Below are 25738 nucleotides of genomic sequence, written 5' to 3' on the forward strand. Positions count from 1 at the left end.
TAAATGTTCACCAATTTAACATCATAAAATGAGCTGTCAAACTGCATGGCTCAACTCCTTGTAAAGTTGTACAGGTGAGGCAAGGTGACCTCTACACAGTGTTTACAGCTTAAAAACATACTTTGGGTCAATAGTTTCCAAAATGTGGATGAATCACTGCTTTTTGGCAATCATGCCTTTGGCAGTGGTCAGCCTGACTGACTCTGTGATTGCCTTCCACTGGGTTCCTTTCTTGTCAAATGGAAAACTGTAAAAACGATTCTACTAATGTCTTTTTCTGACCGGGAATTGAACTTGCAAGTCATTTGTTTGAAAAATAGTCGCTAGAGGGGTCAGAAAAGTTGCTAAATGAAGATAACCAATTTGATAAGTTGACAACTGCTGTTGGAACTAGCTCGTCTCTCTTTCGCAACTATGCTATGTCTGAGGGGAAGCGCTTTTAACTACGAAAGCCGCAAAACCAAATTGATTTTAAAAAAAATTATATATATATATATATATATATATATATATATATATATATACACACACACACGAATCATCCTGACAAACTGTCAATTCCTAGTCCTTAGGCAACATCCCCTCCTGACTGTGTGTGTGCGCGTGCGTGCGTGTGTGTGCGTGTATAGAGAGATGCGGTGCTCAGCGAACCCGCCATTCAGGTGCGACGTCGCTGCCGTGGCAAGCAAATCTGGAGCTTGGAGAAGACTGAGAACCGCCTAGTGGACATGAGGGAGCTCTACCAGGAGTGGCAGGACTATCACCTGCACGACAACGACAACCCGGTAGGTTAGCGGTGCAAACTTGACGAGCCGAACCCAGGCAGGTTAACGGCGTCCCCATGATCTCTTTCCCGTCCCTTCCAGGGGATGCGCTCGTACTTTCGCCGGGCCGACCCCTTCTTTGATGAGCAAGAGAACCACAGCCTGATCGGCGTGGCCAATGTCTTCCTGTCCTGCCTTTTCTATGACGTCAAACTGCAGTACGCTGTGCCCATCATCAACCAGAAAGGAGAGGTCAGGAGTCACTGAGTTAAATTACAACTTCGGTGTCAGTACATATTTCTATTAAGTCTTTTTAATCGCTTGAACACAAATAATTGGATCTCTCGATGGCCTGCCCAGTGAGAGTGAAATTATATAACCAAGTAAATCTTTTGTGAGCTCCCTATTTCTCAAGATGTGTCTATGTATGAGACCATCACAATTTTACCAGATGTGACAGTGCGGCTAATTGACATAATACATTCAGGGACAGTAGTAGCCGCTCTTCTCGAGCTATTACCAAATGAAAGCATAGGCCTCACCATTGGGGCATCAGGGTGGGCATGGTCTCATTTGCATGAGACAGGACAACGCCCAAAAACAGGGTGATTTCAGCGAAGCAAAAAAATATATATATATGGTGTCAAATGTGCTAAATTTGTTGATCCTGGAGGTATATTGACTAAAACATAGATGTTTTATTAAGACGACTGGCAACTGTTTTGAATGGTGGAAAAAATGTATATGTCACTCCCAGACTGACATTTTTCAGGAAGGTTGTTTGTTGTTGTGGTCAGGTGGCTGGGCGTCTCCATGTGGAGGTGGTGAGGGTTGGTGGGGCTCTCGAGGACAACATCGCCGGAGGAGACGATCCTGACCACAACCCAGATTCTGAAATTCAGGACCGCAAACTTGTCTGTATGGTAAGAAAGGCCAAATGCCAGGTGCTTGAGTGTGTCCCAAATGTTCCCAAATCAACATCGTTGATCATTCATTTTCTCCAGATTAAAATCCTGCAGGCCACTGGTCTCCCCCAGTACCTGTCCAACTTCGTCTTCTGCCAATACTCCTTCTGGGACCAGCCCGAGCCAATCATCGTGGCCCCCGAGGTGGACCCCTTGTCATCGTCGCCAAGCACAAAGGACCCCCACTGCATGGTGGTGTTCGACAGCTGCAAGGAACTGGCCGTGTCTGTTTCGGAGGATTTCATCGAATACTTGACGGAAGGTGCCGTGGCCATTGAGGTGTTCGGACACAGGCAGGCTGATGCGGGCAGGAACCCGGCCCTGTGGGACCTCAGCATCATCCAGGCCAAAACACGCACGCTGCGAGACAGGTGAAGATTTTTCCTTTGTTGCTCTTTAACTCCTTGTTAGAGAACACATTTTGCAAAATGTAGTGAAATGTTGAAAATTTTGATATTGCATTCAAACGTTTAGAGAAGGTCAAATTAAGTTCACCTGCAAAGGTTGTAGTGCTTTTTAGGTTTATCCTGAAATGTCAAACTTTTTTGTGAGTAGTGTATGTCATTATTTCACATTTGTGCAGTGTTTAAAGACTCAGCGGTGTTTGTTTTCGACCACGCAGGTGGAGCGAGGTAACGCGCCGGCTGGAACTCTGGATCCAAATCCTGGAGATTAACGAGAACGGAGACTTTGTCCCGGTTGAAGTCATTCCCGGTCGAGATGTCAACACCGGCGGAATCTTTCAGCTTCGACAAGTACGGATTAAAAAAAAACCTTGCTGTCGTGACCCTGCAGAGGGAGTCCCAGAGTGAACACATCCTACCCTGGCTTGTTGCAGGGTCAAGCAAGGAGAATCCAGGTGGACGTGCGCTCCGTTCAGGACTCGGGCACCATGCCGCTCATATCAGAGATCGTGCTGGCTGTGTCGGTGGGCTGTGTGGAGATTACACCCAACATCAGCAGCCCAGAGGGAGACGAGATGGACAGTTATCAGGTGAAAACAGTAATAGGGACTGAGCCGTTCCCCTAATAATTGACCCCACAAAAATGTATAGAATTGCTTTTATTAATTTTTTAAAACTCTTAATAGACCATGAACTATGTTCCCTAAACACTTAAATCTAATTTCAAACTCATTTTACAACATTAAAAATAAATATCTTACAGATTATTTGATTTCAGTCGAACAAAAACATACGCACGCGATGAAGACTCTCTGGAGCTTCCACTAACAACCCAGGCTAAACTCCTCCCGACATGAAAAGATCTTTAACAGTCAAGATGCCGTACTTCCTTGACACCAATTACTGCTTTCCTATTAGACAGGGCTTTGGTGCCATTTTGTGGCATTTTACAGCACTATATATAGAATGACTACAAAAATATGCCTGAAAGCTACGAATACATGAATTTTTCAGTAAATAGGTGAATTTGCAAATTAACTGTTTCTGTACTCTCTCACTCTCTGCATGTCTTGTGAAGAAGTTGAGTTTAACATGCATTGTGTCGCACAGGAGAGAGACCTGGAACGTTTGCGGCGTCAATGGTTGGGAGCGCTCACCAAGAGGCAGGAGTACTTGGACCAGCACCTACAAAGTCTGGTCAGCAAAGCTGGTAGGCCACAACCGCACACAAGAATAGACTGTTACATGTGTATATTTGATGTGTTAATTGTGTGTGTGCGCAGAAAAAACAGAGGACGACATGGAGAGGGAAGCTCAGCTGCTGGAATGGCGCTTGACGCTGACGGAAGAACGGAACGCCGTCATGGTGCCCTCTGCAGGCAGCGGCATTCCAGGAGCACCTGCGGAATGGTACATATGTATTTTTAAGGGCCTGAGCAGCAGACGTAACCTCAACATGCCCAAAATCTCACCGATTTTTGCCAGTGCATGTATCCTCTTGTACAGCGGCTGAAATAAGTATTTACCACATTACCATTTTTCTCACTAAATATATTTCCAAAGGTGTTATTGACATGAAAATTTTACCAGATGTTGGGAACAACCCAAGTAATCCATACATACATAGAAAGTAGAACAAATAAGATCAGATATTAAGTTGTGTGTAATAATGTGAAATGACACAGGGAAAAAGTATTGAACACATGAAGAAAGGGAGGTGTAAAAAGGCATGAAAAGCCAAGACAACAATTCAAATCTGTCAATTAACAGCAATCCAGCCCCTTGTCAGTGCAAATAAATAGCTGGTTCAGTCCTCATTGATGGCCTACAAAAAAGGTCTCATTGCCACGGTGTGAGTCAAGACACATCTCGTGATTGGTAAGAGCAAAGAGTTGTCCCAAGATCATCACAAACTAATTGTTGCAACAAAAAAAAAAAAACATCACGATGGCATTGGTTATAGGCACATATCTAAACTTCTGAATGTTCCAATGAGCGCAGATGGGGCGATAATACATAAGTGGAAAGCCAATCATACCACCATCAATTTGCCATGATCAGGTGCTCCTTGCATGATTCCTGACAGAGGAGTCCAAAGAATAATCAGAAGAGTTGTCCGAGAGCCAAGGGACCACCTGTGGAGAGCTTCAAAAAGACCTGTTAGAGCGTCAGCCTCACAGTTCTGAGGACCCGGGTTCAATCCCGGGCCCCGCCTGTGTGGAGTTTGCATGTTCTCCCCGTGTCTGCGTGGGTTTTCTCTGGGCACTCCGGTTTCCTCCCACATCCCAAAAACATGCATAAATTGGAGACTCTAAATTGCCCGTAGGCATGACTGTGAGTGGAAATGGTTTGTTTCTATGTGCCCTGCGATTGGCCGGCAACCAGTTCAGGGTGTACCCCGCCTCCTGCCCGATGACAGCTGGGATAGGCTCCAGCACGCCTGCGACCCTAGTGAGGAAAATCGGCTCAGAAAATGGATGGATGGATGGATGTTGTCACAAGGAAAACGGTGAGTAATTTCACTCCGCCGCCATGGTTTCTATGCACGCTTACCACGCAAGGCTCCATTGCTGGAAAAAAAAAGCATGTCAAAGCTCATTTAAAGTTTGCTGAAAAACATTTGTACAAGCCAGTTAAATATTCAGAGAATATAGTCTGATCTCATGAGAGCAAAGTTAAACTGTTTGTATGCCATAATGCACACCACGTTAACTGCACGTCAACCTAAAAACATCATACCAACAGTGAAGTTCGGAGGTGGGAACATGATGGTGTGGGGCTGATTTTCAGCAAAGGGGAACCGGTAAACTTCACATTACTGAAGAAAGGATTAATGGGCAAATGTACTGGGACATTCTTGACAAAAATTTGCTTCCCTCTACGAGGATGAGGAAAATGGAACGAGGGTGGACGTTTCAGCAGGATAATGATCCAAAACATACTGCAAAGGAAACTCTCAATTGGTTTCAAAGGAAAAAAATAAAGCTGGTAGAATGGCCCAGCCAATCCCCTGACTTGAATCCAGTCGAAAATCTATGGAAAGAACTGAAACTCAAGGTCTATAAAAGAAGCCCATGGAACCTTCAAGATTTGAAGACAGCTTGTGTGGAGGAATGGGCCAAAATCATAACAGACCAATGTATGCGACTAGTTTCTCCATACAGGAGGCGTCTTGAAGCTGTCATTGAAAACAAACACTTTTGTACAAAGTATTATATACATACCAGTTGGCGTGTTCAATACGGTTTCCCTGTGTCATTTCACATTTTTTTTATACACAACTTAATTTCTGATCTTATTTGTTCTACTTTCTTTGTATGCATAGATTATTTGGGTATTTCACAACATCTGAAATTTTCATGCCAATAGCGCCTTTGGAAATATATTTAGTGGGAAAAATGGTGAGGTGTTAAATACTTATTTCAGCCGCTGTTATGTCCTGTATGTATTTTAAGGATCCTGAACATGACCACGCCAAATGTCACTCCCTGGAAAGTTAGAAAAACTTGCCCACGATACCAGTTTCACCAACAACATGAAATTGGGTGTCCGTGTCTATCATAACGGGACGCATGAAATGTCAGGACCTACAGTGCCGTCAAATAGTATTGGCCCCCTTCTCTAATTCTTATATGTTTTCATAGTTTTCCCACTTTAAGAAAATAAAACAAATTGTGGCTTGTCACAATTCTTGGTTAATTTTCAATGATCACACCCAAGCCTGATTATTACCTGCAGACTTGTTCAATCAATAAATCGCTAAATATAAATCAAACTGTCCCAACAAAAGATCTAAAAAAGCTGCAACAAAATGACATGATCCAAAGAAGTTCCATAACAGCTGAGAAATAAAGTAATTGACATCTATCAGGGCGGCACAGTGGACGACTGGTTAGAGCGTCTGCCTCACAGTTCTGAGGACCAGGGTTCAATCCCCGGCCCCGCCTGTGTGGAGTTTGCATGTTCTCCCCGTGCCTGCGTGGATTTTCTCCGGGCACTCTGGTTTCCTCCCACATCGCAAAAACTCTAAATTGCCCGTACGTGTGAATGTGAGTGCGAATGGTTGTTTGTTTATATGTGCCCTGTGAATGTCTGGCAACCAGTTCAGGGTGTACCCCGCCTCCTGCCCAATGATAGCTGGGATAAGCTCAGGCACGCCCGCGACCGTAGTGAGGAGAAGCGGCTCAGAAAATGGATGGATGGATGGACATCTATCAGTCTGGAAAGGGTTTCAAAAGCTATTTCTAAAGCTTTAGGATTCCAGCGAACCATAGGGAGAGCCATTATCCTCAAATGGAGAAATTATGGAACAGTGGTGAAACTTCCCAGGAGTGGCCGGCCTATAACGATTACCCCAAGAGAACAGCAATGACTCATCCAGGAGGCCACAAAGTAATTCAGGACAACTTCTAAAGAACTGCAGGCCTCCCTTGCCTCAGTTAAGGACAGTGGTCATGACACAACAATCAGGAATAAACTGGGCAAAAATGGCATCCATGGCAGAGTTCCAGGGCAAAAAACACTGCTGACCAAAAAGAACATAAAGGCTCATCTTACTTTTGCAAAAAAAAAAAAGACTTTTGGGAGTTATGATATGGACTAACGAGGCGAAAGTTGAGCTTTTTGGAACGTGTATGTCTCGTTACAGCTGGTGTAAATCTAGCACAGGATTTCAGAAAAAACATGAAAATGAACAGTCAAACAGGGTAGTGGTAGTGTGATGGTCTTGGGCTGCTTTCTCCTTCAGGACCTGGACAACTTGCTATGAGTAATGGAACCATAAATTCTGCTCTTTAAAAGAAAATCTTGAAGGAAAATGTTCAGCCATCAGTTTGTGACCTCAAACTCAGCGCACTTGGGTTCTGCAGCAGAATAACGATCCAAAACACACCAGCAAGTCAACTTCTGAATGGCGTAAAAAAACAAAATGAAGCTTTTAGAGTGGCCAAGTCAATGTCCAGACTTGAATCCGATTGGAATGCAGTGGCATGACTTTAAAAAGGCCGTTCATGCTCGAAAACCCTCTATTTTTGCTGAATTCAAACAATTCTGCATGAAAGAGTCGGCCAAAAATATCTCCACAAAGTTGTGAAAGACTTATTGCCAGTGATAGAAAACACATGATTTCAGTTGTTGCTGTTGAGGATGGCCCAACTAGTGATTAGGTTTAGTGACCATTACTTTTTCACACAGGGCCAGGTAACTTTGAATATTTATTTATTTTTTCTTAATAATTGTAATCACCATTTAAAAACAGCACTTTAAGTTCACTTGGGTTAAATTTGTCTGATATTTAAATGTGTTTGATTATCTTAAACAAAGTGAGCAAACTATACAGAAATATAAGAATTTAGTCCAGTCCAGTATCCAGTCTTACTTTTTCACGGCACTGTATGCAATTTTGGGCCAATTCCTGGTCTTGTAAGTTGGCGGACATTGACTCTGGAATTTTCCTAAATGAGCTCAAATCGGAAGCAGGTATCCTAGACAGATGTTTGATGCTATATGGCAAAGCTTTATTGATTATGCCATCAAATGTGCATCAAAGTCAGTTTGATGAAAGGTAATGACTTCATGAATGCTGTTGTTCTTGGTAACGAACTTGTGTGTTTGTCCACAGGGTTCCACTTCCGGGCATGGAGACTCACATTCCGGTCCTCTTTCTCAACCTTAAACGTATGTCATAGGTTTGCTGGTATATCAAATAATTATTCATTCAGATCCATATGCTCACAGTCCACACCATTAGGTCACCCACAAAAGCCCTGTTTATACACAACATAAGTAAATATGTATTATGAATCTAAGTGATTCCTGTGAAAAATTAAAGGCAAATTAAAAGCAATTTCCCAATTTTGTGAAATACAGGATTTCCTCAAATAGTCGTCATCCTCTTAATAGACATAGTGCCCCAATAAGTCGCAGTCTTCCACTTAATATACGCCCCCCTCAATTATTTATCCGATTGTAATTATCTCAGTTCATAGATGCTATTCTGACTTTGAAGAATTCACTGCTGAGCCCATTTGAACTCTGTTGCTAACCAAAATGGCAGCAATAAAGCACATCAATAATCTCTCTCTGAATTGCAGTGTGTAGTCTTACCACATGTTGTAACTGAGTTCCTTGGCCACTGTTAAAGATCGATTTGTAGTTTTTTCCAATAGACCAGTTGTGTCAAACATACGGCCTGTGGGCCAAAACGGGCCTGCTCGGGGCTACAATCCGGCCGGCAGAATGAATTTGAAAGTACGTAAGATGTGGTGGTAGGGACTCAGGATACTTTTGAGAATGATTATGCTCATGAGAAAAATTAATGCTAATAATTCATTGGTCAGTTGGTTTAATTTTAGTTTAGTACTATATTTTTCATTTCCTAACACGTGTGACTTATTTTTGTACCTTAAAATACAATCACTGTGATCAGTTATTATGCACACATGCAGATGACAAACGGAAGCAAACATTTTTTGTAAAATCGTTAATAGTAAAAACAAATCCATTAAAGCTAAACATTTTCCTCATGTACTTGTTTTGTTTGGCATTAAAACAAAGGGAGAATCCTATTGTTATTTATTATTATATTAGTATGTTATGATTTTAATGGTCTGGCCCCTTTGACATCATATTATTCACTGAAAAGTTCACCTACATTTCCAGTGCTGTGTCTAATTAGGGGAGTGGTATAGTTGGTCCATGGAAGTACTGCAAGTTAAAGTTAGCTGTGTTTCATGGTTTAGCCTAGGTTGTTATGGAGAGTTTGTTGTGTTTCCATGTACATGCTCACTTAGGGTGCATTTTTTATTTTATTTTTTTAAATCGAATAATTTGCAAACACGGTGATCAACTGGTTAGCACATCTGCCTCACAGTTCTGAGGACTGGGGTTCAAATCCCGGCCCCGCCTGTGTGGAGTTTGCATGTTCTCCCCGTGCCTGCGTGGGTTTTCTCCGGCAACTCCGGTTTCCTTCCACATCCCGAAAACATGTGTGGTAGGTTGATGGAATACTTTAAATTGCCCGTAGGTATGAATGTGAGTGCGAATGGTTGTTTGTTTATATGTGCCCTGCGATTGGCTGCCGACCGGTTCAGGGTGTACCCCGCCTCTCGCCCGAAGATAGCTGGGATAGGCTCCAGCACGCCTGCGACCCTAGTGAGGAGAAGCGGTACGGAAAATTAATGAATGAATGAATTTGCAAGCCATTTATTTTTAAAGGTAATGTGTTAAGATGAATTTGAAATGATAGTGTTTTGGGATCATAGTTTGTGGTATGTTTATATTTTAAATTATGAATATAATTGATTATTAACCTTTTTAGAGGTGGCGTCTATTAATTGTGGCTATTCGCGGCAGGACTCGCTGACTGTCCCCCGTCAATACTATTACTGTATACACCTCAACAATGTTCATTTTGAACAGGTTAGGTGTACCTAATGTTGTTTGTTTTAATTACTCCAAAGGCAACTAAATGGTGTATTATTACCAGCGAAATCCTTGTCACCTGCTGTCATTTATATATCCTTTTTTTGTGCGTCCAGCTGACGACCTGAGTTCTCAGGACCAGTTTGAGGTTCCCGACGCTGGAGGCTGGGACGCCACGCTGAGCGGCGAAGACGAGGATGACTTCTTCGACCTGCAGATTGTCAGACACTACGACGGCGAAGTAAAGAAGACGTGCAATGAGTATATCTGTCTCGTTTCCATCTGCTCTTAATTGCGCTTCTGCTGACTCCCAGGTAAAAGCGGAGGCGTCGTGGGACTCCACAGTCCACGAGTGCCCGCAGCTGAGCCGCGGGGGAGCTTGGCCCGACAGCCGGGTGTACCTCACCGTACGCGTGGTAGTGCAGCTCAGCCACCCGGCCTGACATGCAGCTGGTGCTGAGAAAGAGAATCTGTGTTAACGTCAACCCCGGGCGCCAGGGCTTCGCGCACAACTTCCTCAGGAGGATGTCCACGCGCAGCACCATCCCTGGAAGTGGCGTCACCTTTGAGGTGGTCTCCAACATCCCAGGGGTAAGGCCACACAGCACCAGTAGAGCAGGTGTTCTCAAACCTTTTGTGTGCAATGGTGACATTTTTCCAAGGACCACCTCATAATCCTGGAATAATTAAACATAATGACCATGTACCAATTACCATGTCTACCCCAAAATGCCATCGGAATTAAAATCTTGAAAAGAAAAAAAAAAAGTTAGAATGTAACGACGACAAAAAAGTTGTAGCCTAAAGTCGTTGGAATATTATGCAATCTTTAACCAGGAAATATATCCATAGATTAACACATGACTTTCAAAACTACAACTTTATTCTCAAAATATTACATCTTTAATTTTGGAAAAAGAAAAAAGAAAAATAGGCGGCACGGCGGGCGACTGCTTAGCACATCTGCCTCGCAGTTCTGAGGACCGGGGTTCAAATCCCGGCCTCGCCTGTGTGGAGTTTGCATGTTCTCCCCGTGCCTGCGTGGGTTTTCTCCGGGCACACGGGTTTCCTCCCACATCCCAAAAACATGCGTGTTAGGTTGATTGAAGACTCTAAATTGCCCGTAGGTGTGACTGTGCGTGCGAATGGTTGTTTGTTTATATGTGGCCTGTGATTGGCTGCCGACCAGTGTATAGCTGGGTAAGAAAAATATAGGAATATATTCTAAAGAAGATATGCTTTCGATCTCCAATAAATGTATTCCCTTTAATAACAGGCCGTTTTGTTCTTAACTTTATTCATGCAGTGATCTAAGGTTTTTATGACAATCATATCAGACCTTTTAATTAGCCTCATGCTAAGGTAGTATAAAGTAATTGTTTTATTACATATAATATACACATTTAGATATACAGTGCTGTGAAAAAGTATTGTCTCCTTCTCAAATTCTTAATTTTTGAATAGTTTCTCACTTTGTTTATGCTCATCAAAGAAATCAGATAAAAATGCAGCCCTATCGGGGGCACAAGCCAGTGCAAACTGTAGGCCGGTCTCAAGCCCGGATAAATGCACGGGTTGCGTTAGGAAGGGCATCCGGCTTAAAACTTTGCCAAACAAATATGAGCGTTCATCCAAAGAATTCCATTCCGTATCGGTCGTGGCCCGGGTTAACAACGTCCGCCACCGACGCCGTCAACCTGCAGGGCGCCGGTGGAAATTCAGCTACTGTGGGTCAAAGTCGAAGAAGAAGAAGAAGAAGAGGTGGAAAGCGGGTTCTTCGGCCGAAACAGAAGAGGAAAGCACAGAGCCTAGAACTGAATGTGCGGACTTTGAATGTTGGGACTATAACAGGAAAATATCGGGAGTTGGTTGACATGATGATTAGGAGAAAGGTTGATATATTGTGTGTCCAGGAGACCAGGTGGAAAGCCAGTAAGGCTAGACGTTTAGGGGCAGGGTTTAAATTATTTTACCATGGTGTAGATGGGAAGAGAAATGGAGTCGGGGTTATTTTAAAAGAAGAGTTGGCTAAGATGTCTTGGAGGTGAAAAGAGTGTCAGATCGAGTGATGAGGCTGAAACTTGAAATTGAGGGTGTTATTTATAATGTGATTAGTGGCTACTGCCCCACAGGTAGGATGTGAACTAGAGGTGAAAGAGAAATTCTGGAAGGAGCTAGACGAAGTAGTTCTGAGCATCCCAGACAGAGAGAGAGTCGTGATTGGTGCAGATTGTAATGGACATGTTGGTGAAGGAAATAGGGGTGATGAAGAAGTGATGGGTAAGTACAACATCCAGGAAAGGAACTTGGAGGGACAGATGGTGGTAGACATTGCAAAAAGGATGCAAATGGCTGTAGTGAACACTTTTTTCCAGAAGAGGCAGGAACATAGGGTGACCTACAAGAGCGGAGGTAGAAGCACGCAGGTGGATTACATCTTGTGCAGACGATGTCATCTGAAGGAGGTTACCGACTGTAAGGTAGTGGTAGGGGAGAGTGTGGCTAGACAGCATAGGATGGTGGTGTGTAAGATGACTCTGGTGGTGGGGAGGAAGATTAGTAAGACAAAGGCAGAGGCAGAGAACCATGTGGTGTGTTGTGCAGCTTTTCGGGAAGAGGTGAGACAGGCTCTCGGTGGACGGGAGGAGCTTTCAGAAGACTGGCCCACTGCAGCCAAGGTGATCAGAGAGGCAGGCAGGAGAGTACTTGGTGTATCTTCTGGCAGGAAAGGAGAGAAGGAGACTTGGTGGTGGAACCTCACAGTACAGGAAATCATACAAGGAAAAAGGGTTGGCTAAGAAGAAGTGGGACACTGAGAGGACCGAGGAGATGCGAAAGGAATACATTGAGATGCGACATTGGGCAAAGGTAGAGGTGGCAAAGGCCAAACAAGAGACATATGATGACATGTATGCCAGGTTGGACACTAAAGAAGGAGAAAAGGATCTATACAGGTTGGCCAGACAGAGGGATAGAGATGGGAAGGATGTGCAGCAGGTTAGGGTGATTCAAGATAGAGATGGAAATATGTTGACTGGTGCCAGTCATCTGCTAGATAGATGGAAAGAATACTTCGAGGAGTGGATGAATGAGGAAAATGAGAGAGAAGGAAGAATAGAAGAGGCAAGTGTGGTGGACCAGGAAGTGGCAATGATTAGTAAGGGGGAAGTTAGAAAGGCATTAAAGAGGATGAAAAATGGAAAGGCAGTTGGTCCTGATGACATTCCTGTGGAGGTATGGAAGCATCTAGGAGAGGTGGCTGTGGAGTTTTTGACCAGCTTGTTCAATAGAATTCTAGCGCGTGAGAAGATGCCTGAGGAATGGAGGAAAGGTGTGCTGGTGCCCATTTTTAAGAACAAGGGTGATGTGCAGAGCTGTGGGAACAATAGAGGAATAAAGTTGATGAGCCACACAATGAAGTTATGGGAAAGAGTAGTGGAGGCTACACTCAGGACAGAAGTGAGTATTTGCCAGCAACAGTATGGTTTCATGCCTAGAAAGAGTACCACAGATGCATTATTTGCCTTGAGGATGTTGATGGAAAGGTACAGAGAAGGTCAGAAGGAGCTACAGTGTGTCTTTGTAGATCTAGAGAAAGCCTATTACAGAGTACCCAGAGAGGAACTGTGGTTCTGCATCCTGAAGTCTGGAGTGGCAGAGAAGCATGTTAGAATAATACAGGACATGTACGAGGGCAGCAGAACAGTGGTGAGGTGTGCTGTAGGTGTGACAGACGAATTTAAGGTGGAGGTGGGACTGCATCAGAGTTGGTGATGGATAGGCTGACAGATGAGGTTAGACTAGAATCCCGGTGGACCATGAAGTTTGCAGATGACATTGTGATCTGCAGTGAAAGCAGGGAGCAGGTGGAGGAACAGTTAGAAAGATTGAGACATGCACTGGAAAGCAGAGGAATTGAAGATTAACCGAAGTAAAACAGAATATATGTGCATGAATGAGAGGGGTGGTGGGGAAAGAGTGAGGCTACAGGGAGATGAGATGGCAATGGTGGAGGACTTTAAATACTTGGGGTCAACCGTCCAGAGCAATGGTGAGTGTGGTGAGGAAGTGAAGAAACGGGTCCAAGCAGGTTGGAATGGGTGGAGGAACGTGTCAGGCGTGTTATGTGACAGAAGAGTCTCTGCTAGGATGAAGGGGAAAGTTTATAAAACAGTGGTGAGGCCAGCCATGATGTACGGATTCGAGACAGTGGCACTGAAGAGACAACAGGAAGCAGAGCTGGAGGTGGTGGGAATGAAGATGTTGAGGTTCGCTCTCAGAGTGACCAGGTTGGGTAAAATTAGAAATGAGCTCATCAGAGGGACAGCCGAGGTTCGATGTTTTGGAGACAAAGTTAGAGAAAGCAGACTTCGATGGTTTGGACACGTCCAGCGGAGAAATAGTGAGAATATTGGTCGAAGGATGATGAGGGTGGAGCTGCCAGGCAAGAGAGCTAGAGGAAGACCAAAGAGAAGGTTGATGGATGTCGTGAGGGAAGACGTGAGGGCAGTTGGTGTTCGAGAGGAGGATGCAGGAGATAGGCTTACATGGAAAAGGATGACGCGCTGTGGCGACCTCTAAAGGGACAAGCCGAGAGGAAAAGAAGAAACAAATCAGACAAATAGAACCCAAGTGAACTTAAAATGTGGGTTTTACATGGTGATTTCATTTCATTAGGAAAAAGAACTATTCAAAGTTACCTGGCCCTTTGTGAAAAAAGTAATTGCAAGGAAGAGTGGGCCAAAATATCTCCATAGAGATGTGAAAGACTCATTGCCAGTTACAGAAAACGTTTGATTTCAGTTGTTGCTGCAGAGGATGGCCCAACCAGTAATTAGGGGACCATTACTTTTTCACACAGGGCCGGGTAACTTTGAAAAGTGTTTTTTTTTTTTTCATAATAAATGAAATCACAATTTTAAAAAGGGCATTTATATTGGTTTGGGTTATAGTTCTCTGATATTTAGATTTATTTGATGAGCTTAATCAAAGTGGGGAAACTATGTAAAAATATAAGAATTTTAGAAGGGGGGCCAATAATTTTTCACAGCACTGGATAGGTTTGTTTTATTGGCACGCTGGTCTCATATGCACTTATCTGAATGATAAGACAATCTTTTACTGTATTGCAAATTGTTTTAACGGACCCCCGAGCCACAGCTCACTGAATCTCTGTTTGAGAACCATTACAGTCGAGCACACTGTGCATTTTCTAGGAAGATGATTTAATGTGTGTGTGTGTGTGTGTGTCCCCCCCTCGTCAGGACGCTCCCGGATCAGAGGACAGAGAGATGCTGGCCCGCCTCGCCGCCAGTGCTCACAGCAGCGAGTCGGCCGACGACGAAGCCGCCATCGAGAAGTACCTCCGTAGTGTGCTCAGTCTCGAGAACATCCTCACTCTAGACCGCCTCAGACAGGTACACGCTGGATCTTATCACCTCACTACAATTAGAATCCCCCTTGCACCGTATCCCGTAGCACTGCCTTGCTCAATACTCCTATCCAGTCTTCTCTCATCCTATCATGTCCGGTCGTATCCTGTCCTTTCCATTTCTGTCCCATCCTGTCTCATCCCATTTCGCCATGTTTTGTCCTGTCATAGACGTCTCAATCGCAATACAAATTACAACAAAGGGAGTACGACGTTCCCGGCATTCTGCGTTTGGTGGTTAATGAACTAGTCTACTTCGAAGAAGGAATCCTCCGGTTGCACCATACTTGTTTTTCACTTGATTGTTTTATATTCATGGCCGAGTGTTTTTCATACAATACATAATAATGACGTTACTGCCGCATTAGCGTAGGTTAATGAACAGTGTCTCATTGTGAACCGAGGTGCCTCAAAATCAAACTCTCCTTCAAGATGAGATGAACATGACAGGTTAAAATAAGAAGAATTAATATTGATGCGTTCATAAGCAGGTAGTCTGACACGTGTGTTTGTGTGTTCAAGGAGGTGACAGTGAAGGAGCAACTCGCTGCAAGAGGAAGAAGCAACCGGCGGAGTCTCAGTTCTCCATCTGTTAACAGTGTACTTCAAGTTAAAAGTTCTCTAGTATTTCCCCATTGCTCATGATTGTAGAAGAATAAAGTTAAGAATTTTACAATAAAAACTAATATTTTTAACAATAAGTAACTAACTACCAGGAAGAAAAGCAAAATGAACATTTAACTTTGCCACTTCATTTTCAGATAAATATTGATATTATTTACTTGATGCTTTTGTCCATCCTCAGCTATCTGGAAGTAGACAAGACTTGTCCACCACCTGCCTGCTTGAGGATAAGGTAACGCACACACACACACACACACACACACACACACACACAAACCAAGCACACTGAACACACACACACCTGAAACTTCATTAGGTGCACCTGCACAAGCTAATGAGATTGAATACAGTAACTTTCTTACAAGATTTGTTAGATGTATTACTTTAACAATGTTTGTAGTGTGGTAATGTAGTTTGGATTAAAATGAAGCTGTTTCTAATATTTTGACCCTCTTGTCCAGCTAAATAACTGATGCTTCAAAACAAATCAAATGTTAATTTTTCTGTTTCAGAGTCAAACTATCGCCATTATAAAACCTTTAGTAACTGTACAGGCACCTTATTAAATTTAACGTTAACATAATTAATGGTCATGCGGAGATGAACTGTGTATGATAAAGCTACATTCATCTAAGGCACAGGTGTCAAACTCAAGGCCCTGGGGCCAGATCCGGCCCTCCACATCATTTTATGTCCCCCGCGAAAGCAAATCATGTGTGTCAACTTCCATGATTCTTGCTTGTTTGTATAATATTCATATGTAATAAATAGTAATGAACTATTGTAAGCATGTTTTGCGTCCAACCCCCTTTTACAGTTACTTGAACAATAGTTGAACAAACCATTATCCTTGCCTTCTGATTTCATCCATCCATCCATCCATTTTTCTACCGCTTATCCGAGGTCGGGTCGCGGGGGCAGTAGCTTTAGCATTGACGCCCAGACTTCCCTCTCCACAGCCACTTCATCCAGCTCTTCCGGGGGGATCCCGAGGTGTTCCCAGGCCAGCCGAAAGACATAGTCTCTCCAGCGTGTCCTGGGTCGTCCCCGGGGTCTCCTCCCGGTGGCACGTACCCGGAACACCTCACCAGGGAGGCGTCCGGGAGGCATCCGAATCAGATGTCGGAGCCACCTCATCTGGCTCCTCTCGATGTGGAGGAGCAGCGGCTCTACTCTGAGATCCTCCCGGATGACCGAGCTTCTCACCCTATCTCTTAAGGGAGAGCCCGGACACCCTGCGGAGGAAACTCATTTCGGCCGCTTGTATCCGGGATCTTGTTCTTTCGGTGACGACCCACAGCTCGTGACCATAGGTGAGGCTAGGAACGTAGATCGACCGGTAAATCGAGAGCTTCGCCTTAGCTCCTTCTTTACCACAACGGATCGATACAAAGTCCGCATCACTGCAGAGGCTACACCGATCCGCCTGTCGATCTCTCGTTCCATTCTTCCCTCACTCGTGAACTAGACCCCAAGATACTTGAACTCCTCCACTTGGGGCAGGATCTCATCCCCAACCTGAAGAGGGCACGCCACCCTTTTACGACTGAGGACCATGGTCTCAGATTTGGAGGTGCTGATTTTCATCCCAGCCGCTTCACACTCAGCTGCGAACTGCTCCAGAGAGAGTTGGAGATCACGGCTTGATGAAGCCAACAGAACCACATCATCTGCAAAAAGCAGAGATGCAATACTGAGCCCACCAAACCGGACCCCCTCTACGCCTCGACTGTGCCTTGAAATTCTGTCTATAAAAGTTATGAACAGAATCGGTGACAAAGGGCAGCCTTGGCGGAGTCTCCAGCACCCCTGAATAGACCTTACCAGGGAGGCTGAGGAGTGTGATCCCCCTGTAGTTGGAACACACCCTCCTGTCCCCCTTCTTAAAAAGGGGCACCAACATCCCCAGTCTGCCAATCCAGAGGCACTGTCACCGATGTCCACTGCGATTTTGCAGAGGCGTGTCAACCAGGACAGCCCCACAACATCCAGAGCCTTTAGGAACTCCGGGCGAATCTCAGGTCGCCACCTGCCACCGAGGAGCTTTTTAACCACCTCGGTGACCTCAACCCCAGAGATAGGAGAGCCCGGCTCAGAGAACCCACACTCTGCTTCCTCATGGGAAGGCATGTCAGTGGAATTGAGGAGGTCTTCAAAGTATTCTCCCCACCGGCTCACAACGTCCCGAGTCGAGGTCAGCAGCCCCCCATCCCCACTATACACAGTGTTGATGGGTGCACTGCTTTCCCCACCTGAGACGCTGGATGGCGGACCAGAATTTCCTCGAAGCCGTCCAGAAGTCTTTCTCCATGGCCTCACCGAACTCCTCCCATACCCGAGTTTTTGCTTCAGCGACCACCAAAGCTGCATTCCGCTTGGCCACCCGGTACCCATCAGCTGCCTCAGGAGTCCCACAGGCCAAAAAGACCCGATAGGACTCCTTCTTCAGCTTGATGGGCATCCCTCGCCATTGGTGTCCACCAACGGGTTCGAGGATTGCTGCCACGACAGCCATTACGGCCACAGCTGCGGTCGGCCGCCTCAGCAATGGAGGCGCGGAACATGGTCCACTCGGACTCTATGTCCCCCTGCCTCCCCCGGAACATGAGCAAAGTTCTGTCGGAGGTGGGAGTTTAAGCTCCTTCTGACAGGGGATTCTGCCAGATGTTCCCAGCAGACCCTCACAATACGTTTGGGCCTGCCACGTCAGACCGGCATCTTCCCCCACATTCTGAGCCAACTCACCACCAGGTGGTGATCAGTTGACAGCTCCGCCCCTCTGTTCACCCGAGTGTCCAAGACATGCAGATGACACGACCACAAAGTCGATCATCGAACTGCGACCTCGGGTGTCCTGGTGCCAAGTGCACGTGTGGTCACCCTTATGCATGAACATGGTGTTCGTTATGGACGATTCGTGATGAGCACAGAAGGACAAAATAACAGAACACCGCTCGGGTTCTGATCGGGGGGGCCGTTCCTCCCAATCACGCCCTTCCAGGTCTCACTGTCATTGCCCACGTGAGCATTGAAGTCCCCTAGCAGAACGATGAAGTCCCCAGCGGGAGCGCTCTCCAGCACCCCCTCCAAAGACTCCAAAAAGGGTGGGTACTCTGAACTGCTGTTTGGTGCACAGGCACAAACAACAGTCAGGACCCGTCCCCCCACCTGAAGGCAGAGGGCGGCTACCCTCTCGTCCACCGGGTTGAACCACAACGTACAGGCACTGAGCAGTTGTGGGTATACTTATTGCCCCCTTCTGATTTCAAAACTAGTTATCCATCATTTTGACCCCTCGCCCCTTTTAGTCCATTACGTCGAGGTTCCACATTATAAGAATTCACATGTAGATAAGTAGTCACAGCCTTTGCTCTACACTTTGTTGATGCACTTTGGCAGTATTTACAACTTCGTCCTCTTTAATATGCCACAAACATGGCACACTTGTTTTTGGGCATACTTTTGTGAAAACTTTCTGGATGCATTGTATATAAAAATGTCAAAGAAGAAGCGAACACTTGTGGAGTTAATGATTTAGACCAGGGGTGGGCAAAGTAGTCTACATACAGCCTCTGTTCTTTCATCTGCCCCACCAAGCATTTATATTACTTATTTACTTACATTAAGAGTCCTGTAATATGTATCATATTTTCTCGAGGTGCAACAATTCATCAATTCATTGACAACTAATCCATTATCAAATTAGTTGACATATTTTTTTTTATAATCGCTGAGAGACAATATTTTCGTCCTCAGAATTTCAACCTCTCAACAGTAAAGATACTCAGATTTCTGTCGTCCTCCATTAAAATGACTGATTATCTTTGTGTTTAATCAAAATAAGACATTTGGAAACATCTTATTTTACTCTGAAAAATATTGATCAAACCTTTTGCCCATTTCACAGACAAAACTAGTAACTGAATCGTCATCAATTAAATAATGTCCGACCTGTTTGAGTAAATATCTGATGAATTGATTAATCTAAAACATTGTCGACAAATTAAACGATTGCTAAAATATACTTGACTGTATTCATAATTTATGATGTAACAGTGGATGAAATAGCGAAGTTTGCGATCATTTTCGCTCGCGATGACCACTGCGTCAGGTTCAATTCAAATAAATGGAGCGTATGACGAGCATAATCTCCAAATATCCCTCCCTTTTCATTTTCACCCACATCCCTTCACAACATCTGACCCTTTCAAATGTTAGATGGAAAAGACCAACTTTTTGGGGATTTCCAACTCAAATTATCATGCAAACCAGATAAAAGGACATCAAAGATCATCAAAATGTAACTAAAACACTGATGGAAGGGGGACCTTTAAATAACTGCTCAATTAATAATAAAAAAAGTGACTCATTTAAAAAAAAAAAAACATTACATTTACTTTTTTTTTTTTTTAAAGCTCATCCACAAACTATCTTTATCATCTGTCTGTTTTAAAAATCAAATGTGAGCCGTTAAAAAATAAAAAATAAAAAAAATTAGCCCTTCCCAGTCTCATGCGATTTATGTGACATCTTCTTGGTGCGTGATGTTCAGGGTCGCTGGGAGAGTCAGCAGGACATCTTCATGCCATCTGCCTACCATCGCACGCTACCGCGCCCGGCCTCGTCTCCCTCCACCTACTGCCCCACGTCGTCGCCGCCTTCCTCGACCGCTGTCACCTCGCCACACAACCAGGAGCCAGAGCAAGGTAAACGTCCACGGCCTTAGCCGCCTCCACGCCACCATTGGCCTCTGTCTTCATCTTCTGCTGCTGCTGCTGATGAGGCTGGGGGTTTTCTAAATGAAGGCCGTAATAATCCTTCCAAATGACATGTAATCCTTAGTTCAAACATCACCTTCCTCTTTTTGGAAGTACTATTTTTCAAAAAGCAAAACATCTCACTTTATTCTTCCTTTTTTATCACCTTTTCCCACCAACTTTGCTTCCTCTTTACCTTCTTCTTTTCTTCCCCTCGTTGCCCTTCACCTTCCTTTTCTCATTTTCTTCACCTGCTTACCTTCTTTTCTTCACTTCTCACCCAGTCCTTCCACTTTCTCCTTCGATTCACCTTCCTCTTCTCTTCTCTCCTTTATGTTCTTCCTTGCACCGCTTGTTATCGTTGCTGCGTCACTTGCTCTCATTGTTTTTTTTCTTTTTCTCCATTCATCTTTTTCCTCTCTCTTCTTCTCCTCCTCCTTGTCCCCTATTGAGGCATGTGATTCTTCTGGAATAAGGGTCAACAAATAAATGCCGACATTCGACATGATGCCGGTTCCAATTCAGTCGTACCCTCTCGCAGGTTTTTCCAAGTGTTGTTGAATGAAGATGCTTTTCACGTTTATGCCCAAATCTACAATTTCATTGTTCGAAGTGCTTTCCCCCCCCCCCCCCCCAGTCTTTTTGCCATGTTCTTCAACTTCTCAACCTAATCTTTCGCACCTCCTCTGCCTCCTTGATTCCTTGCCTCCTTCCTCGTCCTCCTTCTCCCCGTCCCCCCTCAGGTCGTTCAGGACTTGCTGCCTCTTATCTTTCAGTGAAGGCGCTGGTTCCGCAGATGCCCAAACTGCTCAAGTCTTTGTTTCCGGCACGCGATGATAAGAAGGAGCTGAGACCGTCGCTGCACGGCCAACAGGTGGGCAAAGATGGCAGCCGCGCTTTCTCCTCCTCCACAAGACCAGCGGCTCTCAAACTTGGAACTTATCATCACATAAATCTGACATCCCTGCATTAATGTCTTTTTAAAGAAGAAAAAGGCACATTATTACAGGAGTAAAATGCCTATCTTTGGAGTGTTGGTTTTTTTTTTTAATCCAAATTTTTTTTAATAGAATGAAGGCATCTTTTTCTATACAATATTTCGAGAATAAGGTCTGATTTTTGAATTAAGTCCCTCATAAACTTTGACTATCATATTACAACTTTAGTGTCGAAAAATAACCTTGTATTCTGTTAAGAGTACAACTTTTTATGTCAACAAAATGTCTTTGTTCTTGTAAAGCTCGAGACTTTTTTTTCCTGAAAAATGTTTCCTCTAAAAAACATTTTATCGTAACGTTACAGCTTTTTGATTCCTATGGCATTTAGGGGTAGCGTGTTCTCCCACTATTTGTGGGGGAAAGGGAGCAAGCCTGAATAGTTGAAAGTTTTCCAGCTGCCTGTAGATGCCGGCAAAGCACTACTTTTTCCTAGGGCCTGTTTCAATGAAACAAACTTTTTTTCAACGTAGTTCCTCAGCACTAAGATGCGATATTAAACAAGGTTTAGCCAAAAACAGTGAGTCGGGGAGTTTTTCAGCAAGAGTTAAAAAAAAAGACAAATGTGTCTCCTGTAAGGAGTCCCTGGACCTTAAAAGTTTGAGAACTCTTGCGCCAGTCTGCCAACCTGACGTTTGTCTTTTTTATTCTGTTCACAGCACATGCCGCGCATCATGTCGCCACCAGGGGGGGACGAATACAGAGTCAAGGTGGACACGGTGAGGATGTGCTTCTTCTAACTGCCCACTTTTGTTGTCTTATTTTGTCACCCTCTTTTCAGACATGCAAACATCAAAGGCATGAAAAAGGTGACCAAAAAAAAAAAAAAAAAAACAATTGGGTGGTCTGGGGGGGATCCCCCGGGCTCCCGCAGAGAATGTTTTTGATTTTAACATAAATTAAGTAATCTGGAAGATTGAAAATTACAATAAGGCAAAATTTTAAAAAAAATTCTTCACGCAGAAAAACATTTATTTACGCCGCTCAAGTACATGTTGATGAACAAATTTAGGATTGAAATTAAATTTGCCACATTTCTTTGCTTTTTTGTTTTGGCCTCCAACTTGAGCCAGGCTCATCTCCACCTGCATCTGATGCCTGCTTCAAGCTGTGCCACATGAATAGCATCCTCCTCTTTAAGCGCTCTCATTCTGGAAAAGAATTGACTGCAATCATTGTCTGTTTCACTTAATTTTTCACTATTACCAACTTCAAAGACTAATCCCAAATGCAGTTTCAGAATCCAGGAATCTATTAATTAAGTACAATATTTTTCTGTTTTTATTGGCCATTGCTAAATATGAATTTTTATTGTTGTTTTTGTATAAGAGGAAAACATGCTGTCGTTTGAGCAGACGCAACTCCCGTAATTCATTGTTTTCTCAGAAAAAAGTCGGCGTTTTTACAATTATAAAGTTTAGTTCTGTGAGAACAGTAGCACTATTATGAAAAAGAGGACATTTTATGACAATTTTCCAAATTATTGTACATTTGAAAAAAATCCTCATTTTAAATAAGAAAAAAATATGCGAAGAAAATGTACAAGAATAGTTATAGTCCTCAGATTTGGATGTGCTGGTTTTCATCCCAGCCGCTTCACACTCTGCTGCAAACCGCTCCAGTGAGAGTTGGTCATGGCTTGATGAAGTCAACAGAACCACATCATCTGCAAAACGTTTTATATATATATATATATATATATATATATATATATATATATATATATATATATATATATATAAAGGATAGTTATAGACCATCAATTGATCCATTTTCTTCCACTTATCTGAAGTCAGGTTGTGTGGCCAGTAGCTTTAGCAGGGAAGCCCAGACTTCCCTCTCTGCAGCCACTTCATCCAGCTCTTCCGGGGGGATCCTGAGGAGCCGGGAGACATAGTCTCTCCAGCGTGTCCTGGGTCATCCCCGGGGTCTCCTCCCGATACAAAGTCTGCATCACTGCAGACGCTCCACGATCCACCTGTCGATATCTCGTTCCATTCTTCCCTCACTCATGAACAAGACCCCAAGATGCTTGAACTCCTCCGCTCGGGGCAGGCTCTCATCCATGACCCAGAGACTGCACTCCACCTTTTTCCGACTGTGGACCACGGTTTCAGATTTGGTGGTGCTGATTTTCATCCCAACCGCTTCACTCGGCTACGAATCGCTCCATTGAGTTGGAGATCACGGCTTGATGAAGCCAACAGAACCACATCATCTGCAAGAAGCAGTACTGAGGCCACCAAACCGGACCCACTGTACGCATCGGCTGCGCCTAGAAATTCTGAACAGAATCGGTGACAAAGTGCGGCCTTGGCGGAGTCCAATCCTCACCGGAAATTAATCCGACTTCCTGCCGGCAATGTGAACCAAACTCTGACACCGGTCGTACAGGGACCGAACAGCCCGTATCACGGGGTTCGGTACCCGATACTCCCGAAGGACCCCCCACAGCACTCCCGAGGGACACGGTCGAACCCCTTCTCCAAGTCCATAAAACAAACGTAGACTGGTTGGACGAACTCCCATGCACCTTCATGGAGCCTGCCGAGGGTGTAGAACTGGTCCACTGTTCCGCAGCCAGGACAAAAACCACACTGCTTCTCCTGAATCTGCGGTTCGACTTCCCGACGGACCTTCCTCTCCAGCACCCCTGAATAGACCTTACCAAAGAGGCTAAGGAGTTTGATCCCCCTGAAGTTGAACACACCCTTTAGTTGAACACACACTTTTTAAGAAGGGGAACCACCACCCCAGTCTGCCAATCCAGAGGCACTGTCCCCGATGTCCATGCGATGTTGCAGAGGGCGTGTCAACCAGGACAGCCAGGGCCTTTAGGAACTCTGGGTGAATCGCATCCACCCCTGGGGCCTTGCCACCGAGGAGCTTTTTAACCACCTCTGTGACCTCAACCCCAGAGATAGTAGAGCCTGCTTCAGGGACCCTAGACTCTGCTTCCTCGTGGGAAGGCATGTCGGTGGAATTGAGGAGGTCTTCGAAGTATTCTCCCCACCGACTCATAACGTCCCGAGTCGAGGTCAGCAGCTCGTCATGCCCACTATACCCAGTGTTGATGGTGCACTGCTTCCCCCTCCTGAGACGCCAAATGACAGGCCACACTGCCAAATGACAGGCCACTTCCTGACGGCTTCAAGGAAGCCGTCAGGAAGTCTTTCTCCATGGTCTCACCGAACTCCTCCCACGCTCGGGTTTTTGCCTCAGCAACCACCAAAGCTGCATTCCGCTTTGCCAGCCGGTACCCATCAGCTGCTTCAGGAGTCACACAGGCCAAAAAGGCCCGATAGGACTCCTTCTTCAGCTTGACGGGCATCCCTCACCATTGGTGTCCACCAACGGGTTCGGGGATTGCTGCCACGACAGGCACCAACCACCTTACGGCCACAGCTCCGGTTGGCCGCCTCACCAATGGAGGCACGAAACATGGTCCACTTGGACTCAATGTCCCCCGCCTCCCTCTGAAGGTGGGTGAAATTCTGCCGGAGTTGGGAGTTGAAATTCCTTCTGACAGGGGATTCTGCCAGACGTTCCCAGCAGACCCTCACAATATGTTTGGGCCTACCAGGTCGGACCGGCATCTTCCCCCACCATCGTAGCCAACCCACCACCAGGTGGTGATCAGTTGACAGCTCCGCCCCTCTCTTCACCCGAGTGTCCAAGGACATGCGACCGCAAAGTCGATCATCAAACTGCGGTCTAAGGTGACCTGGTGTCAATCGCACGTGTGGACATCCTTGTGGGTTTCGTTATAGACAATCCGTGATGAGCACAGAAGTCCAATAACAGAACACCGCTCGGGTTCTGCTCGGGGGGGGGGCAGTCCCTCCCAATCACACCATTCCAGGTCTCCCTGTCATTGCCCACGTGAGCTTTGAAGTCCCCCAGCAGAACGATGGAGTCCCCAGCGGGAGCGCTCTCCAGCACCCCCTCTAAGGACTCCAAAAAGGGTGGGTACTCTGAACTGCTGTTTAGTGCATAGGCACAAACAACAGTCAGGCCCTGTCCCCCCACCCGAAGGCGGAGGGAGGCTACCCTCTCCTCCACCGGGGTGAACCCCAACATACATGCACCAAGCCGGGTGGCTTACCCACACCTGCTCAACACCTCTCACCGTGGAGAACTCCCGATTGGAAGAGAGTCCAACCCCTCTTGAGAGGACTGGTACCAGACCCATAGGTGTGTGTGGAGGCGAGCCCGACTAAGTCTAGTCGGAACTTCTCGACCTCACACACCAGCTTGGGCTCCTTCCCTGCCAGAGAGGTGACATTCCACGTCCCGAGAGCCAGCTTCAATGGCCGGGGATCAGATCGCCGAGGTTCCTGCCTTCGGCCACCGCCCAGCTCACACTGCACCCAACC

The 25738-nt window shown here is 45.2% G+C and overlaps 1 protein-coding gene across 1 annotated transcript in view; it reads left to right on the forward strand.

The window, feature by feature from the left end:
* kif13ba (kinesin family member 13Ba) overlaps nt 1-25738 on the forward strand; it is a 91709-nt gene that overhangs the window by 56596 nt on the left and 9375 nt on the right. Inside the window, 18 exon segments of the mRNA XM_061669945.1 lie at nt 630-785; nt 867-1016; nt 1562-1687; nt 1769-2100; nt 2352-2484; nt 2568-2723; nt 3244-3343; nt 3417-3543; nt 7754-7809; nt 9672-9796; nt 9870-9995; nt 9997-10146; nt 14820-14972; nt 15509-15586; nt 15792-15842; nt 20163-20316; nt 21111-21241; nt 22022-22081. Coding sequence (XP_061525929.1) covers nt 630-785; nt 867-1016; nt 1562-1687; nt 1769-2100; nt 2352-2484; nt 2568-2723; nt 3244-3343; nt 3417-3543; nt 7754-7809; nt 9672-9796; nt 9870-9995; nt 9997-10146; nt 14820-14972; nt 15509-15586; nt 15792-15842; nt 20163-20316; nt 21111-21241; nt 22022-22081 — 2364 coding nt within the window.

This window comes from Phycodurus eques, chromosome 2 (assembly GCF_024500275.1).
Source record: "Phycodurus eques isolate BA_2022a chromosome 2, UOR_Pequ_1.1, whole genome shotgun sequence".
In the NCBI taxonomy this organism is placed as follows: Eukaryota; Metazoa; Chordata; class Actinopteri; order Syngnathiformes; family Syngnathidae; genus Phycodurus; species Phycodurus eques.